Below are 14,349 nucleotides of genomic sequence, written 5' to 3' on the forward strand. Positions count from 1 at the left end.
ATCACTAACAATACATATTCTTTCCATTTTGCCACCTGTCAGAATTGTGACTCGGACATCATTACACCCTCATTGTGCTAAGGTTGCCCATTCAGTTAACTGGGTGGTGCAAATTCTCTGAAAACAAACCCTTAGAGAGTCATTTCTCACTTAGTAAGTGGAAAAAAGTCATTTGTCCTGTCATTTGACTTTAAGCTTAGGAGTTATTTGACCTGAAAGGTTAACTTCACTTTAAGTAACTTTTTGTTCCACCTTAACTTGATTTTTTCCCCAGTTCTAACACTTTAAACAAGTGGTGGCAGTCATGCATACAGGCATGAATATGTTAATATTATGTATACCTAATACTGATTTGTTCCACACTGAAGAATAATTTATGGGTGCACAAGATCAGAATCAGAATACATCAAGCATACCATTTGCTCTACTTCCACACATTGTATCGGCATGAGTGGTACTGAATCCACCCAAGATTTAACTTGAGCTTTCTGGTTTGGAAACAATTGTGCTACCATATAAAGTTACTTCACGGCATTGAGAAGAATGATTCAAATTGACTGAAATGGGACTTGTGCCCATGTATATGAAGGCTGAACTGAGCTCTATACAAAAGAACTAAGTCTGTGTGATTGTTTTTCTGTTCTAACAGTTGTGTCATTACAAAGTGGGAAGTTGCACATGAGAATAAATGTATGATGACAAGACACCGTTAGCATACTAAATATTCTGTATTCCCACAGTACAACATACATAACAATAGGCAACTATTTGCTAATGGACCCTGCTACAGCAATGCACTGTCAAAGGTATGGCACACACATGACTTGTTCCCTACTGGAATTTAATGATACTGCTTTGCAGGTCTATGGTTCCTCCTACCTGAGGATCCCAAGGTGCTTCACAAATGTTAATGAATGTAAGCCTCACAACACTCCTGTGAGGTAGGGATTTATCCCCTCTGAACAGATACAGAAATGGAGGCACAGGGAGCTGAAGTGACTGCCCCATGTTCACACACTGAGTCAATGGCAGAGCGAAGAATGGAACACAGGTGCACCAACTCTCTCTCACATGTCATAAGCACAAGACCATTTTTCTTTAACTTCTTTAATTCTCTCTGCCTTTTGAGTAACATGGTTTAGCTGTACACGTTCAAAACACATGGGGGAGGGAGACAGAGAGAGAGATAAAAGGAAGGGACAAGAAGGAAGGACACTTGCAATAGGATTTATGTCCAAATCTAGTAGCTTTTAAATCCAACTCATAGTTAAGGGTAAGATTTAGTCATGAAAGTCACAGATTCTGTGACTTTACCGGATTTCTGTGACTTTTTTGGGCTTCAGCTGTCAGCAGCTGTAGCCGGGCCTGGAGCTGGGACTGTGCGCCCCTAACCCATGGCAGCGGCTGGAGCCGGGGCTGTATGTTCCCCCCGCCCCCTGCGGCTGCAGCTGTCGCCGTCCCCGCCCCGTGGCTTTGGCCAGGACTGTGGCCCCTTCCCCCCCCCGTGGCAGTGGGGCTTGGGCTGCCAGTCCCTCTGCATGGGGCTCCAGCTGTCATTCCGCCCCCAGCCCTCCTCCATGGTTATTTTTAGTAAAAGTCAGAGACAGGTCACGGGCTCCCGTGAATTTTATTTATTGCCCATGACCTGTCCCTGACTTTTACTAAAAGTAACGGAGAGAAAATCTTAACCTTACTCATAGTGCACAAAAGGTGCAATAAATGCTTAACATACATGCAAAATAGGCAGGCCCCTGCCCAAAGAACTCAGATAGGACAAATTACAAATGAAGTCAAATTACAGAGAAAATGTGTGTGTGTGTGGGGGGGGGAAGGGATATAATACAAAAAGATAGTTTTTAATATTTAAATTTGACCCTCATACCTAACATTTTACAATTTGTTGACTCTATGCTTGCCTAGTATATTTTTAATATTATACATTTTCCCCCAGAAGACAAAACTCTTTTTATAATTAAACCACAAATTTTTTTACTTTTCATGCCTAATAAATTCAAAGTTTCTTTTTTAATTTGGTGAAATGCTTGTGACACAGGAGTAGAGAGGTGGAGATTGTATCTGTATTCTGGAAGCACTTAATCTATTATTGCATTATAAGCAACAGGGGCTGTCCAAACAAGTTTGATTTCTGTTATGAAATCCTCTAGCCTACTCTTTTTTAAATAATGATGGCCCTGATCCTGCAAACACTTAAGCCCATGCTGACATCTTTGCAGGATCAAAGCCAAAGTGATCACAAGTAGAAACATTCCTGGAACTTCTGATGAATGGAGATTTGGTATCTCTCCTTGCTGGACCCAGTTCAAATTTAATAAGATGTCTTATTTTGAAGGCAATGGGAGTATTCCACACTGAAAGTTATGCACGTGCACATTTGCATGATTGGGGTCTTTGTGGGTTGGGGGGAAGAGGGACTATGTTTCGTTTTGCTTTGTTGTTGTGACATTTCTCCACTTTCTGGAAGGAAAAATAAAATGGGAAGAGAGCAAGAGAAAAAGGACAATATTTTTGATAATGCTATATTTGAAAAAATTAAAGTGTGTAAAGAAGGGAGTTTCCCTAACTGGGTTTTTAAAATCAGATGTAGGAAATAATCCCTATTCAGGAAGGGTGCTTGCAACTTTAAACATGTGCTTAAATCCCACTGAAGTGATGGGACTTAAGCATATCTGGAGAGATGAGTGTGTATGTTCCTGAACAGAGGACATATTTAACCACATATTGTAGTGCTTCCCTGAGTCAGAGGAATATTTTTTGACCATATTGTATTGACTCCCCACTGCTTCACCAATCCTATTTAAAAAAAAATAGAGTTATGGTTAACATTTTTGAATGAAAGCACAACAAAAGCCATATTTGTGAACAATACGGAAGATTTTCTGCAAACACTTATAAAGCCTAAAGATTTAATTGAGAATGATAGATTCACACAAGATTTTTCCTCCCTCATAAATCCTTCAGTGCCTTGCCACCTCTTTTTCAGTGGCACATCCAGTGTTATGAGTATTTATTTTGTATATGGTCAGTTTTGCATAGTTTGATGGCTAGGCTTTTTGGTTAAAGGGAGGAATTGCTGGTAACTGTGGGAAATCACTCAAACACTGCCACCTGTGCAGCAGATAGAGGGCCAAAGTCTGAAGTCCTTCCTCAATTTTTATTTGGGCAAAACTTCTTTTGCACAAGTAAGGTTTAAAAAAAATTAAATAAGGGCTTCAAGACTTGGCTCATATTGCTTGCTCAGCTGCAATACAATTGATTCTTATCAGTTTTTCATTTATATTTTAGCACCGGGATTTTACTAAGTGGGGATGTCACTTAAGTTCTGGTTTATGTTAAGACGGGAAGTCAATATTTGAACAGTTAGTTTCTAGTTTTTCTACTTGTCTTTAAACACTTGCGTGAACAATGACGTGTGCAGAAAACTTTGTATTATTAACATTGTTTGTAAAAGTCTCTCCTCCAAGTTACCAGTAAACACTTTTCTAAAAATATTTTAAATATTAAATTTCAGTGGCATGGTTTATACTAAAGTAGGCTTGAAGAAAACATTTTAAAGTTTAAAAAGAAGTTCTATTCTCTTCAATATGAAGCTATTCAACAGCAAGACAGGTTAGCAATTCAAATTTATAAGCAAAAATTGTATACACTACATGAAATGTGTCAAAACAGTAACATAATTTTATCTTTATGGGATAAAGCATGGGGGGCAACCAGAATCCAGCTAATTTAAGGTCACATACTCGTCTGTGATTTCCCTGTGTCAAGTGTCTGCCAATGAATTATTTAGAATGGGAGGAAATGGAGAACTAGATAATCCTCTTCCTGCTTGATACTGATTTAGACATTATTAGCCAGTCACTTTTACTTGAAACGATCCTGAGCAAATCCCAGTCTGCAGTTTCTTGCTTAGCATATATGAACTCTATTTCTGCCCCTAGTTGCGGCTCATATGCCAAAGGTTATAGAGAAACCTTACCACGGAGTTTCAATATAGATTCAAACATGTGGGAGCTGTTACCCCAGGGATAGATCATGTCTGTATCTACTCTGAGCATGTTTTCACACTTAGTGTGTCACAATCTCCCTCCCAGTTTCCCCATTGCTTCAAGGAAGGAATAAACTGTGCTGGGTTTAATGTCTGATGTGCCAGGCACAGGGGTGTGTGTGGGGAGGCTGGGGTGGGGGAAGAAGAGCCAAGGTTCTACCCACCTCCTCTCACCTACTTGTGCAGAAGGCAGGAGGTGGAAGGGGGGGGAAAGAAATGGAATATCTTGAATATCTCCTTCCCCACCTACCCTGCTACCTATGATGATGTGGGTAGCTGGTGAATGGGAATGCCTTACGGCCTCTTACTTACTCCCTTCTGCAGTCCCAATACCCAAGCCACAATTTGGCCTTTTTAGCATTATGGCTCACATACACTTTGATCAGTGGTCCCTTACCTGTAGTACAGCATTTAACTGTGTTCTCTTTAGGGGTCTCTCTCTTTGTGAAATATATATTATTGTTTCTTTTTTTCTGGCTGACTATTCACCTGCTCTGTTTTAAGATTGAATCCTAAAGGAATAATTGATATTTTCCTTGTTATGTGGATGCAGTTAGTTAGCAGAAGCCGTTTGTTGAATTAAATGAATTATCCGAATAATTGCTAGTCAGCATTACTACCAAAGCACTTGTGATTGTTTCATAACAGTATGCTAATTTGATTTTTGGCATGCTCCTTTCCCCAGCTCAAGTGATTACTACAAGGTGCACAGACAGATTTATAGGCACAACAGGATTTCAAGTTATGACTAGTTGTAACGGCTGCAGATATTGCCAGACAGTCTGCAATTATCTGTAACCAAACAACAAACAGTTACGGGAAAAAAAAGTAGCTATGCAATAGTGGCACCACATTACCCAAGAGAACTGTACCCGGTTTCTCTTTTCTCCAGAATTGTATCTACCAACTAGCTTTCTAATTTTTTGTTCTGTTTCCCTGCAGAACCAATGTAACTCTGGCAAGGGTGAACTGGGTTGTATTCTGGTTTCTACCCCATCATAAGACAAATAGTTAATAACCACATTCCTGTTGTGGAAGCTTTGAACTTAGAACGATGTAAGACCCAAGAAAGAACAAGGTTTGACTTTCAGGTCTAGGTCAAGTCTGCATTAAAAGGTTGAAATTAAAAGAGTGAAATTCATTTCACGTGAATATAAGGCCCAAGTAACAGAGCTTTATGGGGGTGAAGCGTTTGGATGTGTACACATCTGGGTGAAATCCATTCTCTCAAACTGTCTCCAGGGAAGGGGACAGCAGTGTAAACCCCGCACCACCGCTACTCCAGCCCTCCACTCCACTTGCACAGAGTAGGAAGGCTGCAGAATTCAGGTAATCATGGATCCTTTCCTGGCTTGCCTTCAAGGGTGTTATGTGGGGCTGCTGCAGAGGCCCCACCCTTCCATGGACTAAGAGGGTGTGCAAACCTGCCCTGTTGGGCCACTCTGCCTGTGTCTCCCTTTACGCAGCCCTATCATTTGATTTAAGCAGAGCAGCAGGCAGTCCACAGGGTTAATGTGCTCTGAGTGAATCTGATATGGAGTCACTGAGGCACAAGAAACATGGAGCTTGACAATATTATTTTTACAGTCACTCTTCAAAGTGAAACTGTAAATATGCAGACTGGCTGAGAGAAGAAGCCTTTGCTAAATGTTTCCATTTTGTATGGAAACTTACATTTTTCTTGTAGGGTTATATTATATCACTAGGCTCATGCCAGTGGTCAAAATTTGACTAAATCTAAAACCACTTCACTGTGCACCCAGTTCCATTAAGTCCACCCCACTTTCCCCTTTCTTCCTCTACAGAGCATCATTACTAACGAAGTGGCAAAACTAAAATTCGTTATGAAAGATAATCGTGGTGCTCAGTCTTTTTCTTTTTTTGTGACATCTCAGTTCTGTCTTTGGGGGCATTAAGGAAACCCCAACCCCACCCCAGTCAAGAAGCTCCTGCCTTGTAACAGTCTCAGTAGTTAATTTCAGTGGTACATGTAATACAGAGAGTTCGAGGAACAAAACTGACGAATGTAGAAGCAGACTTTTAATGTGGTAACACCCCCTCTCAAAAGCTTGCTTTGAATACCTTCACCGCTGAGCTTTCCAGTGCAAACAGACTGCAAGTTGCATTCTCATCGCATTATTACTAACAGCTCTCCGCAACAGGTGCAACAGAAACCTGCACAGTGCAGTGACTGAGGCCGTCACAAACAACAGCTTGTATCATCAAAAGAACTCTTCCAGACTTACTTCTGCCAAAGACAACGTCTATTAAAAGGGTGAGGGTGGCAGTCACTGTCTACAAGGTGGTTTATGGTTCAGGTGGGATTTCTGGACAGAAGCAGGGAAAATATCAGGGAGCTATTTCATTACATTTATAAAACAAAAATCATTAGTTTCTTCAACTGTACACACACAGAGATAATCAAAGGCAATAAAAACATTTTTAAAAGAACTGGCCCTTAATATATAAAATTACATACAAAAAGACACTTTAAAAGAATGTTACTTAGGTTGCAAAGTCAAGCACTCAAAAGTTAAGAAAATACTAAATTTACAGTTGCCCATGCAACCTTAATTCTGTCCCCCTCTTGCACATGCAGCCTGGGCACTGCATAAAACCAGGGTCCTGTGGGAAATATAGTGTGTGATCACGTAGTTAAATAAGGGGCCTGAATTAAGGTTGTGCAGGCAACAGCAAATTTAGCATTTCCTAGCTTTCGACTGTTTGACTTTCTTTACAAGCAGTCTTTTTGGATGTAATTTTATTTTTTTTCCTGGAAATGAACAAAGATAAAAACAAAATTAGAATATGTCCAATTATAACAGCCTCCTCCTTGAGCTACAGGATGAACTATATTAACTGGCAGCAGCAGAAGGCTGTTATCCGTGAGTGGGGGGAGGTGGGCTGCTGGCAACATGGTGCTAGGTCCAGAGGATGCTTAGGTAGATGTCAGTCTGGTGTTCTCTCTTTCCTACTCTAGGAGGGTGGGGGCTCCTGCCTCATGTGGTGCCCCCCACAAGATGGGGCAGGGAGGTGGTAGGGACTGCTGCTGCTGGGGCCAAGTTAGGCACACTTTCTGCTCTTTTGAGATCCAGATCATGATTGTACATGAGTCTCTGCAATTATGGGTCTGAGCAAAAGGTCTTTACCCATGTAGTCATAGTGGGACCCTGTAAAGGGAAGCAATGCAAGAAGCCTAGGAGGAAATGAGAAAATCAGTGTGCTGTTATTTGTATCAATAACTGAAAGCTAATTTATTATTTAAACAGTGCCTGAAGTTTGCTAGCACTTTACAAAACAAGACAGACACAGTGCCTACCCTGAGGAGTTTATATTGTCTCACTTTTAGGCACGACAGAATAAGTGAGAGCAATGAATAATAGGGGGGAGGAAAGGAGAAACAGCACCTGAGTTACAGTTGTAAGATCACATGGTTACTTGGACTCATTAGGTGAATGTTTTGATGGTATTCACTTTTTTTTTTTAAGCAGGCATTCAAGAGGGAGGAAGAGGTGGGACTAAGATTAAAAAGACTAGAGAATGAGGGATAGTTAGGGATGTGGGGATGCCCGATGGTTTAGGACTAATACCGATGTCCCAGGTAGCTAACAGGAGGAAAATGGAGAGGTGACTGTGAAATAAAGATGTGTAAGAGTGGGAGAAAAAGGACAAGAAAGAAAGAAAATGGGAGGACAGGAAAAGGTTGAGTACACAAGAGCAGGAAGAGAGTGGCAGAAAGGGTAAATGACAAAGGGGATAGACAAAATGTGGAGGTGAAGATTGAAGAAGTAGAGTCTCCAGGGGACCTGGGACCAGGGAGGGTTTGGGGCAGTGTGGGGAGTGGTGGGTAGAAGTTTCCTGCTGGGGCCAGGGAATAGCGAGGGGCGAGCCAGCAGGAGAGAGAAGTGTGCAGCCAGGAAAGCAGGTACTTGCAGAGGCCAGGGGAATGGGAGCTGTTGCAAGTGAGAGTGAGGTGACTGCAGCAACCTGCTCCCAGATCGCCTGAAGGAAGGAGCAGGTGATAAAAAAAATCACATGACTTGTGATAAATTTGTAAGAGTTGGCAACACTGCATTCTAAGCAAAACGCACATAAATGAGCTACAGCATGACCTGCAAATACAGGAAACAGTTGTTCAAAAAGAGCTCCTATCGGGTTCAGTCACTTAGACACGCGCTATATTTAAAATCACACTGGTTTCAGTTTTCCAAGAAACAGCACATTGTACAAACAAAGGCACTTGGTAAGAGGTTACAATTTAAAAAGAATGGCACTGCAGAAAACAAGCCTCGACATGCAAGCATTCAGCCTTAACAGGCAGTGTAAAACTGCCAGAAGCTAGGCTCAAAGAATGACGACCTTTCCCACAGACTCCTCTTAAGTTGCTAGAGGATGAAACGCACAAACAAAAAGTTACACATGCAGTACGTTTACAAAATGTTGGTATTAAATACACTGTTTTTTAACCCCCTCATCTGCCAAAACATTCTCAGTTTTTTGTTTTTGTTAGAAACTGGAACGGATAAGCAAGGAAGCAGTCTGCAATGAAGGGGACTCTTTGGGAAGCAAAGCACTGTACACACTACACCTTCATTAGGATTCTTGGGAAACCAGAAATGTTATTAGCAAACACTCCATGGATTTGTTCCACTCTCTTTCTTTGACCTGTGTCTCTATTTCCCTGCCTGTGCTCCTATCACTTGACTGTACTGCTCTCCACTTGGTTCCTCCACTGCACAGTCTCACCACTGTTCTGCTTCTGCAAGAGAGTTTTTTCCTACATAGCTCCTATCTACAGCAGTTTTCCTGCATCTCCCCATCTTAATTCAAATCTCTGCTGATTTTTTCCTTTTGCAGATGCTCGAGTTTCATGTGTGTGGCGGAATACACTCCTGTATTCACACCCTACACTCTACTGGAAAGAATATTTGTACAAAATATGCCTTGTAAGATATCATTTGAAAACTCATAAGTCAATGGTCAATAATATCATGGTAAAATGTAAGCAACTACATTATATTCAAAATTATGAACAGAAGACGAAATCATAACTGAAATGTGTTTGCTGAAAGGCTGCTGGAGTCAGAATTGCTGGACCAGGATTGTGGCTATACACAGACTCTCAGGGTGTGACCTGCATACTGTTAGACTATTTGTGAGTGGCCCAGGTGGGAGCTACAGTAGCAAAGCATGATAAGGCACCCAATGTTGCAGGGAGAGGGTGACACAGTCCCTCACTGGTCTGGATTGCACCCCAAAATGTCAAACTACTCCTCATTTGCTGTTGAAAAAAATACACAGTAATTTCACAGCCATTATCCACTGATAGAGTAAAATCAGCATCTTGCAGCAAACTGAACTTTAGTGGCTCCTAAACACACCATAGACGTGTTTTCGGTCAGCATCAAGAATAAAAATCCATCCATCCGCACACCTCTATTGGTGTCTAATTAACTGAACAGAGTCAATGAGACCATGTAGTCAGAGACAAAAAATAGATACATGGCAAAAATACATTGCCTTTGACCCCTGAATCACTATAAACAATGGGTCAAGTATCCAACATTTCTTTAAGCAAACGTGCTGCTTGTCAGAAAATAATATGCACATATATATACATATACATATACACATACACACACAAAAATAATAATAATGCCCAATTAGAATCAAATGTCAAAAATAGAAATGTCAAAGTTTGTGTGTGTGTGTGTGTGTGTGTCTTTCTCTCTCTCTCAAGTCTTTGCTTGAAGAAAAAACCATTAAAGAAACCTCAGTGAACCTTGCACAGGTGGGTCATAGTAATAAAGGCATCTGGCTGAACAGATGGAGGGATACAAAATATCCCTCAAAGATTCAAAAATCTATAAAACAGTCTTAAAATAATTTCCCTGTAGCATAAGTCATATACGGAATACATGACAGTTTGAGAAGAACAAAATGAATCATTCCTGGCCTTACCACTTGTAAGAATTACACAACCCAAAAAAGTCATCACACAGAATCCTAAAGCTGATTACCCCTGAAGGAGGAGCACACTGTACAACATGCAAAACACCTATTTTGTGTGTATGTTTTTTTTTTTTGGGGGGGGGGGGAAATTGGGGGGAAATGTGTTAAATTGAGACAATCATATATTTTTTTGTGTCAACCAACCAAAATTTACAGATCCAGATTGTTCTTGAAGAAGATAACGTTAAAAAATCCCTAGCTTTGTCTCAACAAACCCTTGTTCAATCACAAGGGAAGCAGAATTTTGAGGCCTTATTCTTGAGCACAACCAATGTAGCTGGACAAAACTGGCAGTCTATCTTTTGATAGACTAGCGCTAAAAAAAACTTGCAAAAATTCTTTCTACTTTTAAAGCATTTAGAATTGTATAGACAATTAAAATAGGCCTAGTTTCTGTCCCAATTAATAATTTAACAAAGCTCAGACCTTTGTCAAGTTAAAAACAGTTTATAAAGATGAAATTATTATTGCTTTTGTTTTCATTATTTTAGAGATAAACCAAGTCTGCTACCCCCAAAAATAATTCTAAAGACTTTCTTAAAGAACTTAGTACTAACTCTCTCCTAGAGCTACTAGGACTGCAAGTTCACGTTCATATGCCCAATTACCACGGACTCTTCTGTGTAGGCTTGTGAACGACACCCACAGAAGTCAATAAGAGCTGCGGATGCTCAATGCCTCTGAAAATCAGGCCTCTTTTATTTAGGTGCCTAAATATGATATGGGTGCCAAAATGTAGGCACCTGAATTTGAAAATGATGCCCTTGGTTGCTTACTTTTCTGCCTCAATAAGATCTGCTAACTTGGTTGTCACAGTATGCATGTTTAACAAACATGCACTTAGGTCAGATGTAGATATCCAAAGTAAAACCTTGGATCCATTATTTACCTGTACACTTTGGGTTCAGAACATTGTGATTTGGGCCCATCTCTAATACACAGATAATGCTCTCCAAGATCAGGGCTAGTGTTATAAAGACAGGGATTGGTAACCAGAGATGGGTTAACTTCATCTGTTACAGCCTGTAACATTGCTCCTTTTGCACATGATGGAGCATCCAGCATAAGAAAAAAACCCTACAAATGGGGCCCAGGAAAGAAAAGAAGTTATAAAGAATGGCTGTATTGAAATGCTCTCAAATTATGATGTTTGCTTCAACTTTCAGCACCTTGTAGCAAAGTTGGCTAGTTTTACCGGTGGGGGAGAAAACCCACTCTTTATTTTAGATAAAAAAAGACACTATTCCAAACACTTGATTTCCTCGCAGATTAGCGCTATAGCTTATGCTTTGTACTCTTTTGTAGTAGATACATTCAGCATTGGGTAGGCTGGCATTTGAAATGCCAACTGTGTAGTTCTTCCATACATTTATAAAAGCACTTGGCATAAAACTTGACTACATTCACCCACAATGATCAAAAGCACACCCTCACCATTGTCTTGAAGATCCTCTATTATTCACACCGGGTGCGACTGTAACTCATGTAGATATGCCTGAGCTAGCTTTCATCTAGCTACTGTGGCTAAAAATAGCAGTGAGGACACAGCAGCACTGGCTGCAGCACATGCTAGCCACCCAAGGAATTACCCAGGGTTCTGGGCGGGCCTGTACAGCCCGCTCTGAAGTCTGTGATGCCGCAGCTTCATCAATAGTGGTACTCAAGCTAGCTAGAGCAAAGCTTTCTTGGGTCTGTGTACACAAGCTACAATCACACCCTGTGATAGATCCTCAGTCAGGCACCAGACTTTAGTTTTACGTGGTGCAATGGAGCACAAAGTTGGAGGCTTTAAATGAAAATAAAGGTTTCATAACAGTGCCTTTTAAGTAAGCCATAACTCATAACAGAGAACAAATCACCCTTGCAGCCCACAGTCCTAGTGCAGCCTCACTGTTTATTACTGTAAATGTCATATTTCCTCCCCCTAAATAAGTTTGTGTTGTCCCTGATTTTTGGGCACATACTTTGAAAGCCAGTGTCACATAGTTGGGCACAGACAGGCTGAGAGCTGAAGGGTAAAGATTTAAAGTCTCCTTTCATACAAATAGACACCTCTCATCTGATCATTCATGAGAAACTAGTAAAATAAACTAATGAAGTTTAAGTCACAGGCTGCTTATATGTTTATTTCTACAAGCTGAGTAGTTAAAAACTAAGAAGAGTCAGATAAGGAAAAAAAAAAAAAAATAAGGGCTACTGACAGGCATAATCTACTCATTATTACATTACATTTGTGTTTATGCTTCTAAAAGTCCAGGAGAGGAAGAAGAATAGAGTTGTGGTTTTATCTGGAGCAACAAAGGCCAGATTCTCATGTCAGATGTGTGCTTCCCATTCCTATATATCTACTGCTTCTGTGTGCATGAACACAGTAGCTTCTGTGTGCATGAACACAGTAGCTCATGTTTTTAAATGCATGTTGCTGCAACCCACGCATCTGATACAGGAACTGAGCCTTGGCAATGAATTCTAGTTATTTAGATCTTCACTGTTGATCAGTGCAGATTAAGTAAACCTATTTTTTCTTATTCTCAAAGGGGCCTTGTCCATATCTAGACTTACACAGTCAAGAAAGCATTGCTTCAGGATTTCTTCTAGTGCACACAGTATACCACCTAAGACAAAACTTCAACAGCATTTGAAACAAAAATACAGGTTGTTTAATGCCTTTAATAAAACTCTTCTTTTGCAAGGGCTGCTATTTGAATACAATAATCCTGGTTAAATGCCTAATCCCCACTCAGTCAATTCGCTTTGTATTTTTGTGCCTCAGTTCCCCATCTGTAAAATGGGCATCATAATCCTCACTTTCTTCAAACTTTTCTCTCTCGTCTGTTAGACTGTAAGATATTTGAGGCATGGGCTGCCTTTTACTAGGTGCTTATACAGCACCTACCACTGTGGTTTTGTTGGGGCCTCTCAGTGCTACTATAATACAAATAATAAAGTCATCAAGATGACTTCCTCCAGGAAATGAAGTCAAAAGCCTTTCCCCATCTCATAAGAATTTCTCTTTTTGGCTCCAATACTGAAGACTGCGACTTCATGCCAGTGAGCCTTAAATGTTTATTAACTGTTATTATCATAGCATCCAGGAGCTCCAGTCATGGACCAGAACCCCATTGTGCCAGGTGCAGTACAAACACAGAACAAACAGACATTTCCTGCCCTAATGAATTTACAGTCTAAGTTAAAAGCAAATGTGATTGGATGGCTCTACTTCACAAAACACATCATGTTGCTCCTTTACCTGTCAATGAACTGGTCGATCAGAACAACATCTCCAGGCTGTATTTCTTCTCTTAATGAACCACAGGCGGTAGTTACTAAGATATGAGTACAACCCTCTTCTTTCAATGCCCAGATGTTGGCACGGAAGTTGACATTTGTTGGCATAATAGTATGATGTCTCCCATGCCTGCAAGGACAGAAGTGGGATGTGAGATGAATAAAATTAAATTAAACAAACAAAACAACAACAAGCCAACCAGGAGTTTAGGAAATTTAATTTGCCTAGCAAAGCTACAAACGGAACTGTATCATAACTTACACTGTTGCCAACTCTGAGGATTTTATCATGAGTCTTGGGATATTTGGTGTTTTTTTTTTTAAAGTACCAGCTCTTGGAGTCATGTGAATGTGAGAAGTTCAGCTTTCACTTTTTAAAAAAGAGTAAGTTTCTAGCTTTCATGGTTGTAGAGAAAAGCTTGAAAACATGACCTGAGTGCACCCTAATGGTAAGAAACCCCAGAAGGTAAATAAAAAGTACCCAAAATTTATTATTTTTTAAAAATCTTATGATTTCTGAATACCTGGGGTTGACAATACTGAACTTCCCATGTACTGTAATCCATTTATAGGATTTACTTGCACAAGGTCCCACACAAAAATTCTGTTTGTACGTTCCATTCACTTGGCCCCCATTGTTACTTTTAGTATGATGTGCCAGTGCTGTTATCAGAAGAGTGGCTCTGTGACACTGTGGTATTCTCGCTCTCATTCCTCTCCAGCACCGGATGTGCTTAATTTTATAAATATAAAGGTTATTTTTCTGTCAGCATTATGACCACCATCTGGGATCTGAAAGTCAAGCTGGGTTCTTTCACCTCCTACATCTTCACTATTATAAATAGAAATAAGTAGTAAAGATAAGATTCTGCACTCAGAATAAAACCAGCAACGTCTGATGATAAAATGGGCAGAAGAGTATCCAACTCACCCTTCCATCCACAGCTCTCACAGAGTCTGTAGTAGTAAGATAAAAAAGTTAAAGG

The 14,349-nt window shown here is 40.3% G+C and overlaps 1 protein-coding gene across 1 annotated transcript in view; it reads right to left on the minus strand.

Moving 5' to 3' along the window:
- Positions 1 to 14,349, minus strand: part of MTAP (methylthioadenosine phosphorylase) — a 69,041-nt gene that overhangs the window by 15,220 nt on the left and 39,472 nt on the right. Inside the window, exon 4 of the mRNA XM_054031533.1 lies at positions 13,326 to 13,493. Within this exon, the coding sequence (XP_053887508.1) occupies positions 13,326 to 13,493 (168 nt within the window). The remainder of the gene's footprint in view (positions 1 to 13,325; positions 13,494 to 14,349) is intronic.

The sequence above is a fragment of the Malaclemys terrapin genome, chromosome 6 (genome assembly GCF_027887155.1).
Source record: "Malaclemys terrapin pileata isolate rMalTer1 chromosome 6, rMalTer1.hap1, whole genome shotgun sequence".
NCBI lineage: Eukaryota > Metazoa > Chordata > Testudines > Emydidae > Malaclemys > Malaclemys terrapin.